Source organism: Nothoprocta perdicaria, unplaced genomic scaffold (genome assembly GCF_003342845.1).
Source record: "Nothoprocta perdicaria isolate Ctin4 unplaced genomic scaffold, notPer1 scaffold_270, whole genome shotgun sequence".
Taxonomy (NCBI): domain Eukaryota; kingdom Metazoa; phylum Chordata; class Aves; order Tinamiformes; family Tinamidae; genus Nothoprocta; species Nothoprocta perdicaria.
The window spans coordinates 518,030-538,610 of record NW_020455500.1 but is presented as its reverse complement, the minus strand read 5'-3'; the positions used below and the strand labels follow the sequence as shown (position 1 = coordinate 538,610).

Below are 20,581 nucleotides of genomic sequence, written 5' to 3'. Positions count from 1 at the left end.
CCCCGCGCGCGCGCCGCCCGCCGGGCGCCGCCCCTTGTATCTGCATACGGAGCCACGCCCCTCGCTCATCTGCATGCGGGAGACCGCCTTTTCCTTATCTGCATGCGGTGCTCCGCCCCCACATACCATCCGCACGTAGAGCCACGCCTCTCCTGTGCACTGAGCCCCACCCTCGTCATCTGCATGTGGAGCCACGCCCCTTACATATGCATGCGGAGTCCCACCCTTCTAATCTACACGTGGAGACGCTTCCCTTCCTTATCTGCATGCGATGCTCCGCCCATATATACTCATTTGCATGCGGAGCCACATCCCTCCATCATCTGCACACAGAGCACCACCCCCCTGCCCATCTGCACGCAGATCCCCGCCCTCTCCATGATCTACATGTGGAGCCCCATCCCCTTCATATCTGCATGCAGAGCCCTACCCCCCTTCATTTGCATGCCACACCCGCTCATTTGCATGCGCCCCGCCTACCTTCAGGCCGGTACTGCGCCACGATGGTGACCGCCTGGCCCGCGCGCTTCAGCGCCGCCGCCGCCTGCTCGTGGCTCGCGTTGCGCAGGTTCACGCCGTTCACCTGCGCCACAGGGCGGCCCGGCACCGTCACGGCGTGGCCGGGCGCCAAGCGGGGCCGCCCCGCGGTCCCCGCCGCCGCGCGCTCACCGAGAGGATGCGGTCGCCGCGGCGCAGCTCGCCGCTCAGGTCGGCCGGGCCGCCGGCCAGGATGAAGGAGACGAAGATGCCCTCGCCGTCCTCGCCGCCCACGATGTTGAAGCCCAGCCCGGTGGAGCCCTTGTGCAGCACGATCTTCCGCGGCTCCCTGCGGGGGCGAGAGGAGGGCGCCGGGTGCTGAGGCCGAGCCGGAGGCCACCGAGGCTCCCGGTGCCCTGCAGGGACATCGCGCCGCTCCGTCCCTATCCCGGCTTTGCGGGCGCTTCCAGCACCCCTGCCGGGATGCAGCTGCACGGAGGCATCACCCCTTGGCCCCACAGGGATGGCAGGGGCTCACGTGCTGCCCTGGCGCCGCTGCGGGGCCCGCGCCGGCCGTGTCAGCGGCACGCGGTGAGCTCTGCATTTTTTCATGCTGACTTAACCCGGCTCCGGCTCAAACAATAGGCAGGCAAAGGCGCAGGGACCGCCCGGCATCGCAAACATCCCGGCTCTGCTCCGCGCTGCAAGCAAACAAGTCCCGAGGGAGCCGCAGCAAGCAGCGATCCAGCTCCGGGGCTGCACGAAAACGAGATAAAAAAGGTGCCCGTTGGTAAACATGCAAAAACGCCCGGGCCAGCAGTGGTCAGGCACCTCTGCTCGCCCTGTTCGAATCAGCCACGGCAGCACCGAGCACCCAGCGTCGAGCAGGTGCCGCGAGCGGAGGGAGCTCTGCAACCTCCTCCAGCTAAAGTTAGCCCGGGAGAAGATGGAGCGCGCTGGGACACGCGAGGAATGAAGGCAGAGCCCGCCGCCCTCAGCGAAGCATCAAACACCAGCAGCCCCGCGCGAAGGGGAGCCCTGGGCCAGTGCCGAGTCCCCCCTCACGGCCTCGGTGTGGGTGGGAGCCTCGGAGCGGCTCTGTCCCCCTGGCCCTGCAGCGGGACAGTGGGACACGCACCCTTGGGAAAGGCTCTATCACACCAACAAGCTCCACTGTTCCATTTTCCCACCCATGCTCCAGCTCCCCCCTGCAAATCCTTCTCTTACTGCCCCGCACGGTGCCTCCTCGCCGCAGCCCCACGCTGCCAGGACCCAGCGGCAGCCGGGGATGCAGCAACTTGTCCCCTGCGAGTACCGGGCACCTCTGCCCTTGAGCTGCCCCGAAACGCACGGAGTTCAGGGATCTACAAACCCGGACACGGGAGCTTTCCAGACATGGCTGCCCCCTCACCCTGCCTGCCCGGAGACCCTCCCGGCGCCCCCCGAGCCGCTCCTCTCCCTGCCCTGCGGATGCAGCAGCCCCGGCATCCCAGCCCCGGTACCTGCGGCCACATTTGCTCCGGTGGCCTCGCTGCCATCCGGGGGGGGACGTGGCCGGCTGCCCCCGGTACGACATGGACGAGGAGACGTTGACGGTGAACATGGCTGAGGGCGCGCGCGGTGCCCCCGGCCCTGTCCCTGTCCCTGTCCCGCCGCGCACACGCGCCGCGCAGGAATTTTCTGAATGCGCCCGGCTCTGCCTCGCCGCTGTTTATCCTGAGGCTGCTGCGGGACGCGCCGCTGCCCGGACCCACGCGCCGGGGGTTTTTATGGAAGCTCAGAAAGGAAAAAGGCTTCAACACTCACTTCACTCCACTAGACCTTACAGACTTAACTCCTTCCTGCCTTTGCAGGCAGGGCAGAAGCCAAGGAAATCCACAGTGCGGTGTTCCCAGCTGCTCCCAGAGCCCAGCTCTCCATGCCTGGAGCTCTGCAGACCCACCGCGCGTCGCTCAAGCACCTTTCCTCAAATGCAGAGGTACAGAAGAGCCATAACGTTGGTCTAAGCTGCCTACACGTCTTTCTCCTGGGCCCTGCTAGGACCTTTTGTGGTCTTTCCACAATATATTTCCTAATGCTAGACCCTCAAAGTGCCTACACTGGGGCCACTGGGTCTGAACAAGGCCAAATCCCAAGTGCTAGAGAGACCCACTGAGACCCATCAACACTCAGGTGAGGTGCCCTAGACCTGCAGCTACCCCCAAAATGCCTCCGCAGGGCAGGAAACTGAGGCACGGAGCAGGTTCATTGAAGGAGACCAGGGACAGACGCTGCCCCTGTGCAGCACTTGGGTCTTGTCCCCGCTCACCGGCTTGGGAGGTAAAAACTGGTTTTGCTTTTGCAGTGGGAGCTCCTGGTCCAAGCCGCCACAGAGGGGCAGAACTGGTCTGCAGAGCCGTGAGCCACCCTGATCCCTGTGCCACCAGCCTGGAAAAGCTCCCGGCCTCGCCAAATCCCGGTTCTCCATCAATGGCAGCAATGCTGGGAGGCTCTTTGTCTGCTCTAAGCCCAAGCCTGGGGCTATGGCTCTTACCGGGGAAGAAGCAGGTCTGGTTTCTGGGGCTGCCAGCCTTGCCTATCACCAGGCATGGTGATGAACTTGGTTTTAGCTGCCTCCCAAGCAAAGCACAGGAGCTCTGCCGTGGTCCAGGCAGTCTAAGAACCAGCCACCAGCACCGATGGGGACCAGAGAGCTCCGTGGAAGGCAGGGAGACACTGCAAAAACCAGGAGAGGAGACCAAGACCCAGGGAGGTAAGTCCCTCTTTCCCGATCTCAGTCATGACACAGGCTCCACTCGTCAGCTCTCCTGCAGGGAGGCAGGACGTGATCCTTGCAGGTCCCCCGGCTGCTGCACAAGCAGCGATCCCAGACCTCGTGCTTCCAGCACCTGTGAAGGGCTGGAAACGGGACAGGACGAGCGAGGGCAGTGCCCGGGCATGGCCCGGGCGGCTCCGCGCAGCCCCGAGCGCCGCCGGCCTCTCCGCAAGGCAGCACCATCCTCTAGCGGCCGCGGGCACGAGCTGCACGGCGCCGCTGCCGCCCCGCGCGTCCTGCTCGGGCTCGCGGGCTGCGCCCGTCACCCCCGGGCAGCACCGCTATGAGGGGCAACACGGGGCGTTGGGGTCTCTGGTAGCGGGATGGATGGGGCATTTGCACAGCAGCAGGGAGCAGGGAAAAAAGCCTAAATCCTGCAGGATGGCATTAGCTCTGCCAGCACAACCGCTACACGCGGAGGGCAATCAATAGAGGGAACGGACACGGAGGCGGCATCTCGGACACGGGGACCATGGCGGGATGGCCAGGCAGAGGCCGCGGAGCGCAGCTGGGATCAGTGCCCTCGGTGTGATCTGTGGAGCTCTCCGTGGGGATGGTGCGTGCTGTCACCATGGGGTCATCCCGCACGGAGCCGACACGCAGGGTGACCCAGCCCCGGGCGGCACCGATGCCGGGGACACCCTAGAGGCTCCTTCTCTCCCATCTGGGAGAGGACTGCACAATCCCAGCAAAAACTGGGACATCTTGCACTTCACCTGCAACCTTTAAACCAGTCTGCATCCTTAGTCATAGCCACAGAGCAAATCCTAATCCTGGCTTGGCTCTCAGGCCCAAGAGCAGAGCCTGAGTCCTAAACCCCAGGGATACTGACGCCAGAGCGGGCTCAGCACGAGGAAAGCCAGGGAGCGGCAGGGAAGAACGAGCTCCCCCTGCACCCTCAGGAGGAGGCAGCGCCAAGTTTTACATCCCGTTGTTTCTCTAGACAAGGCAAAAAGCAGCATCTGCCTTTTGTTCCCTGCGTTCAAAACTCCGCTTGGCGCAGGAGCCCGCGGTGCTGCTTGTGCCAGATTTCACCAAAAGAGCAGAGCAACTTGTATTGGCGGCGCTGCAAACGGCTAGGAGAAGGGCAGGGACAAAGCCCAAGCGCAGGCGTATCCAAAGGGAAGGGACAAAGCTCAAGCACAGGCGTTTCCGAAGGCGGGAACGTCCGGAGAGCAGCAGGAAAGGGAGGAGAGGGAATGGGGCGAGAGCACCGCTGCGCACGGCCGGGACTCACCTGGTGAAGTCCTCGTCCCCGAGCATGTGCCGCGGGATGGGCGAGTACCTGGACGGAGTCACCTGCGGGGGGACGGGGTAGGCGGGCTTGCTCTCCACGCTGCCCAGGTAGCCCAGGCTGGAGTTATGGCTTATGTGGTTGTCAGGCAAGGCTGAAAACGCTGCGGAGGAGGAGGAGGAGGAGATGGGGATGAGGAGCAGCAAGGCCAAGGCAGAGCCCAGCCCGGCATCGCTCGCCGCCCGGCTCCATCGCTGCACGTCCCAACCTTCCTCCTCCCCTCCGGTCCCCGCTGCTGTCCCCTCGCGGGCCGTACGTACTGCTGGCGTAGTCGGGGGGCGCGTACATGTCGTTGAGGTGCACGTTGCCGGGCTTGGCCACCTTCAGGTAGACCATGTCGGAGGTGTTCTTGAGGGCGGCCACGGCCTCCTCGTGCCGCACGTCCTGCAGGTTGGTGTTGTTCACCTGCGGCGGGGAGAGGGCGGCGTGAGCGCGCGGTGCCGGTGCTGCGCCGTGCCGTGCCGCCTGCCGCGGCCCGCCGCTCACCGCCAGCAGCCGGTCGCCGATCTGCAGGCGCCCGTCCTTCTGCGCCGCGCCGCCCTCGATGATCTTGGTGATGTAGATGCTGTTGTCCCCCGGGATGTGCTGGTTCCCGATGCCCCCGGCGATGCTGAAGCCCAGGCCTGCGGGCGTGCGGAGGGGTCGAGGGGTGAGAGGTGCCTGGACAGAGCTCTAAGGCCCACAGCATCCCATGCCCTGTGTCCCATGGCATCCAATGCCTCGTGCCCCATGGCATCTTGTAACATGGGGTCATCTCCCACCCTGTGCTCCACTGCATCCCATGCCTTTTGTCCCATGGCATTCCTCACTCTGTGCCCCACAGCATCCCATGCCTTGTGCCCCACAGCACCCCATGCCAGAGCACCATCCCCCTTCCGCACCCAAAAACCTCTCCCACCCCGCACCCTGCAGCACCCGGACCCCCAACCCGCGGTCCTCACCTTTGGGGCCCTTCATGAGGTTGACCTCCATGACGGTCTCTGGCGGGGGCTGCCGCCGGCGCACCACAAGCCGCACCACGGGCCCCGCTTCCTTGAGCGCCTCCACGGCCTTGCTGTGCACCACCTCGGACACGTCCACCTCGTTGACGCGCAGCACGCAGTCGTTCACCCTGCGGGCGGGCGCGGCGCCCGCCCCGCGCGCCCGCCCCGCGCGCCCCGCTCACCCCAGACGGCCGTCCATGGCCGCCGCTCCGCCGGGGATGATCTTGGTGATGAAGATGCCCGGGTCATCGGGCACGTGCGGGTTGTCGATCCCTCCAGCGATGCTGAAGCCCAGGCCGGAGTTGCCCTGTGGGGAGAGGGAAGGACGTTGCGTGCGGGTGGGAGCAGCGGGAGCAGCCGGAGCCGGCGACGGCTCCGCCGGGAGACTGAGGCAGGCGGGGGCTGAGGGGGGTGGTCCTTGGAGCCAGAAACCTCCCTCGCTGGCGGCTCCCCAGGAGGAGACGCCGACGGCGGAGGGGACCCGGGGCGAAGAGCGGCACAGCCAGCTCATCCTCCTCCTCCTGCTTCTCCTCCTCCTCTCGCCTCCTCCTCCTCCTCCTCGCGGGCCCACGCTGCCTCCCCGGCAGGACGTGGGAGCCCCGGCACGCGCGCCCCATCCCGACACGCGCGCCCTCCGGGGTGCTGCGGGACACGGCAGCGCCAGTGCTCGTCGCGTCCTCTCCATCCTGTCCTGCTCCTCCTCCTCTATCCCGCGCCTGGCTCCAGCAGGCAGCCGGGATAACTCGCCAGGACACACGGAGAGGCTCCCGCGTGGCCCCGTCCCATCCATCCCGAGCTCCCGTTGCCCTGGCACGGGCCGCGCGTTGCCCTGGCCGAGCACTTACCCTTTCCAGCACGATCTCCTCGTACTTAAACATCCCATCGCTGCCGTTCACCTGGGGAAGAGGAGAGCCCCGTTAGTGCCCTGCGTGGTCACCTTGTCCCGGGGAGCGTCCACCATCCCCTTGGATATCCGCAAACTGAGAGCCCAGTCTCGGCTCCAGGCCCCTGCAGCACCGGGATTCACCGCTGCAGGAGGGCAGGAGAGCAGCTCAGTCCACTAAAAGAAAAGCCTCTATACAATCATATAATATATACCTTGAGTGCTTGTGCTTTAAAGCTCTTGGTAGCAAGGATTTGCTGGAAGTACAATTTAAAATAATTTATTCTACTCAATTAGCTGGTCATGAAGGGAACAAGGTGCCAGGAGCCTAAGGAGGGGGACAGAGTGACAGGAGGGCATATGGGGATGCCCTTATACATAAAAAAGAGCAGACTGCCTCCATGCTGCAGGGCTACTGAGCCCTGGATTTAAATCCCTGCTCTCTGTGTCCGAGCGGGGCTCCTGGAGCTGTGGAGAAGGGGCTTGAACCCCTTTGCTGGGAAGAGTAAGGAAAAAGGGATGCTGAACCGGAGACGGCCGCAGCAGGGACGTGAGTCCAGAACAGTAACTGCACAGGACAAAAAGTTCCGTTTCCCCATAGCCAAAAATGCACAGAAAAACAGAGGTGGCAGCTTCAAAACGGATAGAAACATGTCCTCACACTGCAGGACCTAATCTGCTACCGAGGACTAAAATTTAGCAAGGTTCGTGAGGCAAGCAACATTCCCACGGATAACAAGATAACAAGGGACCGAATGCTGAACCCTGAGGTCCAGTGAGGGCTGGCTGGTCGCTCCAAAGCTCCCCTGGGCTCCGCAACGGGGCTCGTCCCGTCGGCGCCGATGGGCGGCTCGCGGCTGGCACGGCGCCGCCGGCACAAGCGGAGCAGACACCGGCTCCATGGGGCACCCGTCCTGCCGTGCAGTGCCCGCGGGATCCCTGGGGACGGCTCCTCTGAGCGCCGGGAGCTGCCGCGTCCCGGCTGCTCCGCTGTGCCACGAGCCTCCCGCAATCCCGAGCTGCCAGGCTGAGGGCACAGCCAGCGTCACTGACACCAGGGACACCATCTACACCAAGGACACCATCTACACCAAGGACATCATCTACACCAACAACGGCGTCCGACACAATGCTACCAAACTCGGTGAAGCAGCTGCAGCGCCCTATGGAAAAGCGGGAATAACTGGGTGTCCTACCAACCACGGGAGGGAGGGCAATGACCTCCCTGTCAGAGAGGCTGCAGAATAAATGAGGTTGGTGCCCAGTCCTTCCCAGGCCCCCAACCACTGCTGGCCACCAGGTCCCACCACCCGACACCTCTAACGTGGCCTGGGCCGCGTGGCCGAGGTTTCTAGAGCTTTGAAAACCCACACGTGGCCTAGATCTGCCCCACTGGAAGGGCATCAAGACATCAGGACACCCAAGAAATGACTGGAGAGGCCTCTCCTCCATCTCTCCTTCTATGCATGAATATATGGGAGCACAGAATCTATATGTCTGGATTCAGATGGGAATGGTGGGGTTAGCCACAGCTCAAGGCCTCTGGAAGCGTGTCCTCTCTGGTGCAGGAAATCCCTGTGATGTCCATGGGACACACACAGGCCCTTCCCTCCTCATATCCCACTGCACTGGCTAATCCTGATCTCCAAAAAGGGAGTCAACACCTTGCAAAACCGCTCACTCCCGGCTCTGCGATCATGGTGCCCTTGGAGCAGGGAGCCTCCCGCTCACCTCCCAGCTTTGCTGCTCCGCAGCTTCCGAGCAACGCGGAGCGCTGGCAGCCTCCGTTACTACACACTGTGCTCTGTGCTTTGGCATTCGGCGCTGTTGCCACACAGGCAGCCATCTGCACACCCACGGGCGCCGAGGAACAGCACATCCATACCTACGGCACGGGGATGTGCTGAAAACCCGGACAATCTGTGCGCTGCGGAGGGAGCCGGCGAAAGAGCAGCAGCCCCCGGCACAGCCGCGGAGCCGGTGCCAACCCCGCCGGGATCTCCAACGGGAGCACACGGGGAGCGCGGGGACATCCCACGGTGTCGATGCTGGGGAGCTTCGCCGCGAGCAGCCCTGTGCGCCGCAGCGGCCGCGCGTCGCCGAGCGCCACGTTGCAGCGCTCGTTACGCTCCCAGCATTCAGGCACCAGACGACGGCTAATTGCATAAGGAAGCCAAATGGAGAACTTAATTTATACCACGTCACCAAGGAAACGGGCCGGCGGAGCGAAGGCTCCGCGCCGAGCGCCGGCGCTGCCTGACGCCCGGGCCGCTCCGCGCCCCAGGACGGCCACCATCCCCATAGCTCCGGGAACGGGACACACTGCGGGGCCCAGCATCCCCCGTGCATCCGTGAGCATCCCTCCTCCTCCCCTCTCCCCCACGTAACATTTGCACGCTGCATCGAGGCTAATTAGCTTCATCAACAGCTGATTCAAAGTGGGGAAAAAATGGGAGTAAACGGCATTTTTTTCCAAGCCCTACCCACACAACAAGCCCACCTGAGGCTGCAGGAAGGGGTGCCCCTCTCCGGCCTCCTCCTCTCTTTCGTGCTCGCAGCAGCAGGGAAATAGTTAGCAACGGTGACATTTAAATCATCGACAGAAGGCTACAGCGCTAACACTCATGCGATAAACAGAAGCGCGCGCACCTTCCCGGGCTGCTGCAAGCTGTCTGCAGGCTCGCCGGCCAGCCCCGCGCCGCCGCACGTGGACCGCGCCGCGCTCGCGTGGGGAGCCCCATGATGAAGGGGAGGGGGAAAAAAGGGGAAAAAAAGTCAAATTTAGAATCAAATTTAGAAGATTCTGGTGGGTTTCTTAAAAATCCAGCCAGTTTAGGGGTGTAGAGAGGGGAGGCAGGCGAGCGCCCGCCCGCCGTGCGCAGAGTCAGTGGGTGCCGTGTCCCAGGCCCCCCCTTGCAGAGCAGCTTTGCCCGAGGTGGCCGGCTTGGAGCGCGCGGCGCCGAGGAGGAGGGGGTGAATCACAGCGTGACAGCCGCGGCCGCCAGCCCGCGCGGCCCCCGCGCGAGCTGCCCGGCGCCACCGGCGGCGTGACGCCGGCCGCGCGCCCGGGCGGCGCGCGCTGCATCCGCCTGTGCAGGCTGTGCGGGAAGCAAGCTCGGACCCGGCCGCTGGAGGAGCTGGGAGCAGGAGGCAGCTGGGACAGGGAGCGGGAGCTCCAGGGAATCAGGCTCCGAAGCTCTTGACTCCTGGAGCAGAGGGCTCCGGAGTGACCTTCCCGCTCGCTTGGCGGCAGCTTCTGGGCACCCTCGGCAGCCAGCAACTGTCTCAGGCTTGGAGAGCAACCAACACCGAGCCCACAGTCTTCAATGGGACCCGCATTCCTTCTATTGACCTGCCGTGCAAAATAAATGAGCGTAACTGGGGCATCAGCCCAGGTGAACTCTACATAAGCCCCTCTGCAGCCTGCGAGGACACCTCTGCTCGAGGACAGCAGGGGTTGTGTATCACATCTGCTTTAGCAAGAGGTCCCACGGGGACACAGGAAGGACACGGTAGCCCTGGTGCATCCAACTCCGTGAGGCAACCATGGGCTTCCTCTCCTAGGAAGGGAGCAGCAGATCCCTGAATAAGGACATTGGGGAGCCAGGGATGCGCACAAAATGCACCTTCATTTACACATGGGCTTATGCAAACCTGCCTCTATCACAGGGGTTGTCCTGCAAGGGATCCTTTCCATGCAGCAGGAATTCCATGCAGTGCCGGGACACGGGTCCCGCTCCACTAGGGGCACGTGCTCTCGGGGACAGAGAGATGGAAATGTGGAGCAGGCTTCTTGGTAAACAGCCGGGGCCAAATTCAGCCCAGCAGCTAGTCCAACAAATTCGACGGAGCTAGAACAGGAAGGAACTACACTGCATCCATCTGTTTATCATTAAGTAAAACACTGAATAGTTAAGTAATTACAGATTAGAAGTGACATTAACTCTTCCAAATACACACCGTACCAAGAGGCTCCGGCTTTTGTTACTTTAAAAAGAAATAAGTGCTTCCAGGGTTGCCATTCCAGTGCTCCCTGAAGGAGCTGGGGCTGCCGTGCTGGAGGATACACATGGAGAGGAAGAGCGGAGCAGGGAGAGGGGCCAGCAACGTCCATCCAGGGAAGGAGGGTGCAAAATAGATGGGAATTGGTCCAGAAAGCAGCAAGGCAGCGCATCGAGAGCCGGTGGCAGGGAAGGTGCAACGAAGGCAACCGGCCGTCCCAAGGCTGGTGGCTCCCGTGACCGGGCGCTGCTGCCCCGTCATTAACGGGCAAGGTGCCTGTGATTTGCTGCATCACAAGGTGACCAGGTGCAAACCACCCAACGGTGACAACCTGTCATTTGAGCTGCCTTCGGGGGACGAGCAGGAGCGAGCGCTGCACAAAGCCATGCAGCCGCCCAGCTGCATCCTGCCCTGCTCCTCCTCCTCCCTGCAGGAACTGACTTGCAAATGCTCTGCTAAGGGATGCAGCAGCTCGCAAGCCCTCTCTGCAACAACCCTGGGAGGATTGGCTCTGTGCTAAGCCACAAAAGCACAAAATTCTCAGCGCCTCAGAGCCACCAAGCACTGTGATGGCCTCGCCACCCACAGCACCAGAGTCCCCTGCCTTGTGACTTTCCAGCACTTGCCCCCTGGTCCTGCTCTACTCGGCATGATGTGAGTGGTCCCTTGCAGGCAGGGGATGCTGTGGGGACACAGCACAAGGACCGGGCTCCCCTGCCACCCGATGGGGTTGCCCTGAGCTGCGGAAGCTCTTCCTTCAGCCCTGAGGAGGGGAAGCAAAACGTTAGCTCAAAAGTAAGTGAAACGAAACCAGGAGACTTACAGAGAGCCCTTGTTCCAGCGAGTCTGTGTTCACGATTATGGGAGCAGGGTTGGCCTGTGAGGAGACAAAAGTGGAAGGTCACGGAGCTGGGCTACGGAGCCGGGCTACGGAGCCGGCCCTCGGCAGCACGGCCTCGCCGGGCGCAGGGGAGCAAGCCAGGAAGCGCAAGCCAGGAAGGGCTCTGCAGGTGTCCTGCAAACAGGGACACACGCTGGCATGGTACGGACAAGGCTCCACTCATGTGGACTGGCGTGGCCCCAGTGCGGCCCCAGCAGCGGGGAGGGAGCCTGGAAGCTCTGCCAGCATCACCATAATTTCCTTCAGATCCACCTTACGCGGGCTGGGCCACAGGAGGGCTGGGCAAGGAGGCCCTGCGGGAGGGCTACGCCAGCAGCAGCCCAGCGCCGAGGGCAGCAGCCGGCCCGGCCGCTCTCAGCAGCCACTGACGCTCCCTGCAGACACAAGACCACCACCCTTGGGGGAGCAGCGCCCACTGCCCCTTCCCCATCGCACCGGGGCTGCCGTCCGGCCCCCGCGCACGCGCCTGCTCAGCAGCCACCCCCTCTCACCCAGGGCTCTCCACAATAAATCTGTCTCCCGCATCCCCCATCTCGCTGCCCATTAGCCTGGCACATGTTTTACGGCCTCCGCTCAGTTCCCGGAGGGGCTCCGCTCTTAGACCAGCAGCTTTCCAGTCCCCCCGCAGCTCCGCTTTCCTTGCAGCTCCGTGTCCGAGCAAGTCAGCACTGATGCCGAGTGACGGCGAAGGAGGCAGAGCTGCCTCCACGGCCATCGGAGCACGACGGCAACCTCTGGCTTTGGCATTAGGGTGGAAGCAGAGAAATGCAGGGCAGGCAGGAGACCCCAGAGAGAGGGGGAGGCTCTTTTGGGGGAAAAGAGGGCTTCTGAAGAGCCAAGAGGGTTTTAACCTCAGGACCAAGAGGAGAAGGAGGAGGAGGAAGATGAGGAGGCCACGCAGCACTGGAGCTGTCCAGCACTGTAACCTCCTGAAGGCACCGCCAGGACCAGGAGTCTGGGAAAGCAAATCCCAAGCGCTTTTCCTCTGCACAAGAGTGTTAGGGAGCAAGGGCAAAGGCTGAGACACTCCAGCCTTGCACGAGGTGATTCCTCACCAGAGCACTAGGCCAGGATTTCACAGGATTCATGGTGGGATGCCAAGGACCGCATGGAGAAGGGCAGCCAAGGAAGGACAGGGAACACAGAGAGGCGCAAGCTCCCTGGAAGAGGTGAACCTGCCGCCCTGGGGCAGCCAAACCCTCACATCCAGAGCCAGGAGTGAAGTGAAGACATGGGCATGTGCAGCCACCAACGGGAACCACTGTCTGTCCAACAACACCAGTGCTGGACTGCATGGCCAGAGAGCCTTCGAGTCTGCTGTGCTTTTTCAGGGGCAAATTGTCCCCTCGCTTCTCTCCTCTGGGTTTATAGTCTTCCTCTGAGCCCCTGGTGAGGAGAACCTCCTCAAACAAGGCAGACCACAGCCTCCATCCCCATTTCAGATGACTTCTCAGTCTCTTAGCATCTTAGGCGGAAGAGCTGGCGGTCAACAAGGCTGTGGCTTTCGTCTTACCCTGAAAGGTTCTGCTCTCATAAGGATGGAGCTGGAGGTAGTTAATTTGATTTATTCAGATGCTTTCTGATCTTTCCTGCAGCTGTAACTATTGGTTACAAAGCCATAGTTTTTATGGCAATTAATCCTGTAGCTCAGGCAAATATGACCACTTACAAGCACGCCTGCCAAACTCCTCCCACACACAGAAGAGAATCACAGTCCTCAGGTCCAGTGTCTTGGGATCTCCATGGCCCAGAAGCAGTGTTAAGCTGGGAATATCCCCTCTCTGGCTGTACATAGTCCTTGTATTTAATCCAGATAATTTGAGAGATAGCATATATTAAACCTGGCACCGGCTTGCATTAGTCCCCAGTGCGATTCGAGGAAGGGATTCCACATTTCGAGGCAAGAAAGCAGCACTTCTACTGCCAGCAATTAACAAATGGTGGCTGTTTGAACCGCGGCGTGCCAGAGGGCAGCGCTCCTCAGATGGGTTTCCAGGAAGGACGCACACGAGGCAGCCCAAGCCAGCGCAGCCTGTCGTGCGCCCCGTGATTTACGACACGAATCCAACCCCACAAATGATGCTTTGGATCCCTCCCAGGGAGCAGCAACTCGGTAGAGAGGCTCTCGCAGCTCCAGCCCGCGTCCCCCTGCGAGCCCCACTGCAGTCGCTTGGTTGAATTACGAAGAGCCCACAAATCACACATCGCGCCGCCTCGCTCGCGCGCTGGCGAGCCCTAAGGACAGATTTTGTCTAGCCTGCTCACTGTGCACTGAGCAGCCTTCGCAGCCATTCCACACTAGTGATTTTTACATCTCAAAATACTGCTAGGAGCACAATTTCCCACTCAGGCTCCAGATGGGACCCAGGAGATGCAGAATGCGAGTGGCTGCTTGAAACAGTCGCACGTTGGCACGAGGAATGCGGAGCAGGAAATCCCTCCTATGGCCAGCTATTCCACTTACTACACAAAAGGGGTTTGGACATTATCTCTGACCTCCTCTTACAAAGATCCCAACGTTTGCACCTTGCCTCTATTTCCACTGAGCCAGACAAGACCAAGCTAAGACTTGGAGATGGACCGAGGCCCTGAAAATGCAAAGCTGCTGCCTTCCTCCATCAGGCCCCACGTACACCAAGCCATCTGCTAGCCAGAGGAGGAGCAAGAACATTACTATTATTTTTTGGCAGGCGGTAGGAACGTGCTGGTGAATTAACCATGCCCTCAACCCCACAGGGAACAGTAATTCCTGCCCTCCAGGGCACGGGGTTGGTGCACGCAGGGAGCAGAGCTGGGCATGCACATCACATTCAATGGAGGCTGTCAGATCTCTTCCATCTAAAATGCTTCATCACCCTGTGATTATTTACCGAGCTCTGTCTGTGCTGGGGGCTGTAGAGATGGAAGACGAGGTCCCTGTCCCTAGGGTGCTCGTGTGGCAGAACCTGCACCCAAGACCAGCGGCGATGGAGATGCCCAGGACATCCTACATGAGGCAGAAAGGTGCACGGGGCTGTCCAAATCCTCAGGCTCCCTGCTGAAGGTTGCAGGGAAGACAAGGCTCGAGGAGGGCCCTGGGCAAGGGCAGAGTCCTTCCACATATGCAGAGAGCCTGATCTGCGCTTGAGGGAAGACGGAGCAAAGCCGGAGAGGCAGGGACAGCTGTTGGGAAGATGTGGGCAGCCAGGGATGCGGAAGGGAGCAGGAGGCTAAAGGTGGAGAGCTGTGAAGGTCAGGCCCAAGGCTCCTGCAGAGGGAGAGCACGGAGCCAGGCTGATGGCAGCTGGCACGAGGCTGGAGCCAGGAGGATGCTGCAGGTCTGCGTGCAGGCAGGATACACAGGGACATGAGCCCCTTCGGAAACACCTTGGGAAGCAGCCAGATATCGCCTGGGAGCAGTGACCCGAGAGAGACGGCCACCGCTGGGGCTGCTTGGAAGGAGTGACTGGTCTCGGCAGCTCAGGGTCACAACACAAGTCACCTGCAAGCTGCCACGCTCCATCGCTTTGCAGCCTATGGTCCCTCTCCTTCTATTTCTGCTCTTATCACCTGTCAGGATGAAGGCAGGATGGTAAAACATGAAGGTTTTTCAAAATTTCCAACCAAAAGCTGTGATTAATGAAAACGGAGAGATTGGTTGGCTCGTTTCAGAGGGAACAAGCCCTGACCGCAGTGTTTCCACGAGAGCAGCTGCCGCCCCAGGAGCCAAGAGGGGAAACCCTGAGCTGGAATTTCACAATATTCCCTCTGGAGCCAAAATCCCGAAGCTGCGTAGATCCTCCTGTGGTCCTCCAGGACAGAGCTTGGACCCCGCGTGCCTCCTCCAGGTCTCCTGCTCTATTTGTGCAAGCTCCCAGACTGGATTAGAAGGGGAAGCCCATCCGTCTTTGAATATCCTTAGCTTTGTGCCATCTCAGGTATAACCAGCAACGCTCCAAAGGAAACGGCTCTGGAGACAAGAGCAATTCAGCCTTTACATCCTTGTAAAAGCCCGTAGTGGCCAAGCAGGGAGATGCTCAGCAGAAGGTGTCCCGGCTACCTGTCTAGCTGCTTGGAAAGGGTGTAAAATCACGGATAAAATGGTGCATTTACAGCTTTTAAAGCAGCTGCTGGGTGGCAGGACCCTGCTGGCTGCCGGTGTGTGGCGGCTCTGGGGGAGCAGCAGGGTCAGCGCGCGGGACATTCCCGCCGTGTCCCGCACCGAGCTGGTGCCCCAGAGCAGCACCCAGAGCATCTCCCTCTTGGAAATGCTCCCCCTGCACCCCCCGGATCACACAGGGCTCGTTGCCTCCTCCAGGACCCACTTTGCTGGCCCTGCACTAACGAACAACGTGAGACGCATCCCTGCTGGAAGGGAGCCTGGCGCCCAGCTGGACCTGTGGCCAGGGGGAGAGGGAATATATCGCATGTGCAGTGCCCGGTTCCCCCAGCACCATCCCTGCATCGCATGGGGCGTCTGTCCATCCATCCATTCATCCGTCCATCCATCCGTCCACCCATCCCTCTCCCCGCTCCGGGCACATCCCTCCATCCTGCCAACGCTCCGCTCGGGAGATCTGAACTCACAGCAATTAGAGGGCTGCAGGCACCGGGATCACCAGCCAAGCTGCCCGAGCGCCCAAACTCCCATGAGAGCACAAGCCACTTCCGAGGGTCGGATCTTTGTTTTGGTGCTTCTTTTTTTTAATTAAGAAAAAAAAAAAAAAAAGGAATAAGCTTAAATAGGGAGTGGAAAAAGCCTTCACTCAGCGGGAGGGAAGAAAGCTTCCCTGACAGAAGCTCTGTGGACTCTGCGTTTCCATTTCGAAGCCATTAAGGCCAGTGTGTTCATACTTGAAAGTTAGACATCCTGTTCCGGGCTCCGGCCGCTAAAATAAGTGACCCAATTTGCAGAGGTGCTGGGCTCCAATAGCTTCCTTTTGACCTGCCAGCGCCAAACAAAATTGACTCAATTCCCTTTTTTTCCCCGGGAGTTATTATCATCTGAAAGACCCGCATGCTTTCTTCCCCCACCCTTAGACAAATACATACATACAGAGAAAGAAAGAGTGAATAGGGACAGCACCGAAAAAGGTTTCTTTGGGACTCGAACACCCTCTTTTCCTTCTCCTCCCCGATTTCCAGGGCACGTCTAGCTGCAAGACGTTCGGAAACATTTTGCCAAAGTGAACCAAGATCCACCAGCAGAGCCCCAGACTAAACTGCAGAGGCTACGAGGGGAAAAAGGACCAGCGGGCGCTAAGTGCCACATCCACCAGCAATAACCACAACCACACACATCTCCGTGGACCAAACACTGACCGTGGCTCAGGCACCGGTGGTTTGAACTCACTCAGTGCTGCATTAAGGGTTTCTCGCTCCAAGTTCCTGGCCGGCTGAGCAGTTTTCCCCACTCTTAGCCGGGATGCTGGCCACGAGGAGCAATGGACCACCAGGAGCATGAGGAAGAGCACGCTGTAACCAAGCGCCGAGCGGCTGCGGCTCGTTAAGGCCTGATGAGTCTTAATGACTTCCTCTGTCTAAAGGAGCATCCGCAGTGAAGGGAGGAGGGAAGCGCCCCTGCTCAGACCATGTTGTGCCAAGGGCCAGAGCCGAGCGAGGGTCTCCCACCCGGGCGGCTGCAGACACCCCATTTCCAGCAGTGATTCCCAATGGTCATGGCTTTATCCTGCAGGGCCGGGTTGGAAACTGGCTCCATCCCCGAGGTCCCTGTGTCACCTCCATGGGGAGCAGTGCCGCAGCCCGGGCACTTGGCTCCCCTGCCCGGGTCCGAGCACCAGCTGCAGAGGAGCTCGGCCGAGCCCTGCAGCTCCTCTCCCCGAGGGCAGGATCAGCAGGAGACGCCTGAGAAGGGAAGCGGGAGGCGAGTTCAGATGGAAGGAGCCACACTGGGAGCAGACGTGTGGATTTACACCTTGCGAGCGCGGAGGTGACAAGCGGGTCCGTGGGAAGGCAGCGAAACCCTCGTGAGAAGGAGAAGCGGGAAGAGCTTCCCGGGACTCCGGCTGATGGGAGGACCCACTGGAGACGATGCCGGAGGCGGAGGGGAGCCCATGGGAGCCGGGGCAGGGCAGGCGGCACGAACTGGAAGGCACCTCGTGCAGTGAGCTGGCGAGTTTTGCAGCAGCTGCACCTACACTGAAGTGTCCCAAAGCACCTCCCGCAAACGGGATGCCCTTAATTAAAGGGGAGTCCCCCGGGGCTCTGCTGCCCTTCCCGGTGCCAGGCAGCGCTTTGCCAAGGGCTCCGTGCCCGTCACAGGTGCAGAGCAGGGGAGGAAAACCAAGTGCCTTCCTGTTTTGGTTTCCCTCCCCTCCAAACAGCGCGGCCGCCTTCCTCCTTTCTCCTCCTCCACCTCGGAGTGCAAAGATTTAGCTAATTTCGTCTATGAATAGCACGCGAGTAGCCATAGCAACATCACCCTGCCAACCTCGCCACCTCCACTGCCTCCGTGTGCCCGGCGCCCCGCGCGCCCGCCGCCCGCGCGCCTCCCCGCCCCGCACCTGGGGCTGCGGCCCCTTCCCCAACGGTGACCCCGGCCCCCTTGGCGTCCGCCTGCAGATCCCCGTCCGCGCGCTTGTCCCCTTGGATCCTCCAAAGGCTCCGGGGGCTGTGGGCAGCACTCAGGCTCTTCCCATCTGGGTGTCCCAAGCGGGAGGAGCTGCAAATCGCGGCCTGCTGTGCCCAGTGGGAGGCTCTGGGAAAGGCTGGCTTTTCCTCAAGGGATGCTGCCCGTGCCCACCTGCTCCCGGTTATTCCCAGGGGCACGGGAGGAACTAAACCAAGCAGCTCCTGCGCGTGGAAAGTGTCACCCTAAGGGTCCTGGGGCACTTGCAGTGATGGCGCTGCCACCAGTTAGTGCCAAGGCTGCCCGAACCCAGCCCGTGTCCCCACCGGGAGGAAGGGGCCACGGGACAGCAGCGCTGCCACCTCTGCTCTGCGAGGGCATTTGAGGCCAAGCCCCAGGTCGGGGGCATTTCCTAAGGCGATCCGACCCGGAGAGCGGCCAGGCCCTGGAACGGTCACCACGCGGCCGTGCCCGTCCCCAACCTGGGCACGCGGGAGGGGAAAGCACCCGCTGCCACCGGGCTCGGCCTGCACAGGAGCAGCTGGAACGGCCCTGCATGGAGCAGCCGCGGCTCTCCCGGGAAGCCGTGGGCGTCTCCGCGCAGGCGAGGGGAGGCGTCTCCGGCAGCCGCTCCGCTCGCCGCTGCGGATCAGGGATGCTTCCCTGCAAGGCGCTGCCATTCCGCCCCCGAAGTGGGGAGGCCTCTCCGTGCCCCAGTGCGGCACGGGGGGGGGGGCTCGCCGGCACAACGGGCACCACGGGAAGCAGCGGGGAAGAGCAAGGAGAGCAAATGCATGTGAAACGAGCTAAGATATAGCGGACATCAAAGAGAAGCACTGGAGCATGGGAGAAGGAAAGCAAAGCAAAAAGCACCAAGAAACCCCACGCTCAGAAATTCCCCATTTCCCTATGGCCGAGCTCAGGGTCACAGCTACCGGCATTGCCTGAGCAAGCCGGTTTGTGTCCTCCAGGAGGGATGAGGGACAAGGAGGGAAGAGCCAGGATGCAGGAGAGGGATGCGCCGTGGGGACAGGTTGTGCCGGGCGAGCCAGCGCGCCGGGGCCGCGCGTGGGGCGCGAGGGTGCGTGACGCCACGAGCACGCTCCATGGGCGGCCCTGCGCAGAGCGCCCGCGCACCCGGCACCGGGCACGTTCCCATCTGCTCGCTGCAAAACGGGGCGGAAAAAGGCACCAAGGATGGAGCTCGCAGAGAGGGGAACAGCTCCGTGGGTTCACGCGGAGCCTCCTGGCTGCTCTTCCTCCTCCCCGCGCTGCCTGCGCATTCGGTTGCGCCGCTATTGTCGGGAGCGCTTCCAGGGACACGTATGTCATTTAAAGGGGCAGCCAAGCATCATGGCAGCCTCCCCGTCCTCCTGCCGCTGCCGAGGAGCCAGCGCTACCTCTGCCTCTCCTGCAGCCAAGATGAGCTTTGCACCTGCAGCATCCAGCCCCTTTCCCCCAGCACGACAGCGCCCGGGCGAGCTGCCAGCCGCGTGTGTCCATTCCCCATCCGCCACCTTTTGTCCCTGTGCCCACAAGGGGACCGTGAAGAACATGGATGCCCAAAGGCTCTGGCACCTGGGGCGCGGGAGGGCAGCTCCGCTGAGGCATTTGCTGCGACGCCCTCCCCGCCGCCCGTGTTGACGGCACACCGGGGAGCCCGCGCGCCCGGCACGGGCAGCGCACACGTCATGCTCGCCCTGCGGAGCCCATGGCGCTCACGTAGCCCCGCGCGCCGCCACCGGCCTCGCCAGGGGGGACTTCCGCCACCTCCGGCTCCAGGATGCGCCCAAGCAACGCGAGGCAGCGCCACAAAGACGCGGACATTCCCCTTCGGCGCTGCCAGGGCAGCAACGCTGCTGGTGTCTCTCCCTCTCCATCCTGCTCGCAAGCACCTTACAGGAGCCCCGCGCTCGCCCTTTCATCTGAGCAGGAGGGACGAGAGGGGACAGAGCCGCCCCAATGGCTCAGCCCCCATGCAGCGCCCAGAGCCCAATGCACAGGCTGCAGCCAAGGAAGGAGATAGGAGAGACTAGGAGGCAGCAGCGAGAGAGACGAGAGCAATTTTGATGCAAGGAGCAGCAGAGAAACAGACAGGAGCCAGGAATGGGCTGACAGGAAGGTGCCTGGGTTTTTTGGGTACTTTCTGTAAACATCATCTGAACGTTTCAGCTCGGAATCAGATTAATTCAACCAGAGCCCCTGATTTAGACAGTAATGAAGAAAAACACAGGGAAGGGAAGAAGAGGGTTGTGTTTCGCAAGGGGAAAGGAGGGGAGAATTCCAACTGATTCCCATGCATCTGCCTCGCAATGCATCTTGAAATGATAATTAGCAGGATCAATAAGGAATCATGCGAGGCTCGAAGATAATGAATGAAGGAGGCAGAAGCAGCAAATTGAAACGCCTCTCCCTCGAGCTGGGCAAATTGCATCCCAGGCAGGGTCTAGCCTCCATTTTAATGCTTTGCAAGCAGCTCCAACCATTTTCTGAGCTGGCTCGTGGGCTCCCGGCGAGGCCACGGATGGAGGGAGCGGGCGCGGGCGGCAGCGCGGCGGGATGCGCAGCCCCCCACCCGCCCGCGCCCACCCCGGCGTTACGTAACGGCGGAGGGGAGCGGGTCCCCGGCGGCGACAGCGGCGGCCCGGGGCGGGGGGG

At 61.6% G+C, this 20,581-nt stretch overlaps 1 protein-coding gene across 1 annotated transcript in view; it reads right to left on the bottom strand.

The window, feature by feature from the left end:
* DLG3 (discs large MAGUK scaffold protein 3) overlaps positions 1 to 20,581 on the bottom strand; it is a 49,628-nt gene that overhangs the window by 16,725 nt on the left and 12,322 nt on the right. The window contains exons 5-13 of the mRNA XM_026040919.1: positions 11,278 to 11,331; positions 6,415 to 6,465; positions 5,752 to 5,876; positions 5,528 to 5,697; positions 5,073 to 5,209; positions 4,847 to 4,991; positions 4,530 to 4,689; positions 670 to 826; positions 481 to 583 (exon numbers count right to left, since the gene is read on the bottom strand). Of these exons, the coding sequence (XP_025896704.1) occupies positions 481 to 583; positions 670 to 826; positions 4,530 to 4,689; positions 4,847 to 4,991; positions 5,073 to 5,209; positions 5,528 to 5,697; positions 5,752 to 5,876; positions 6,415 to 6,465; positions 11,278 to 11,331 (1,102 nt within the window). The remainder of the gene's footprint in view (positions 1 to 480; positions 584 to 669; positions 827 to 4,529; positions 4,690 to 4,846; positions 4,992 to 5,072; positions 5,210 to 5,527; positions 5,698 to 5,751; positions 5,877 to 6,414; positions 6,466 to 11,277; positions 11,332 to 20,581) is intronic.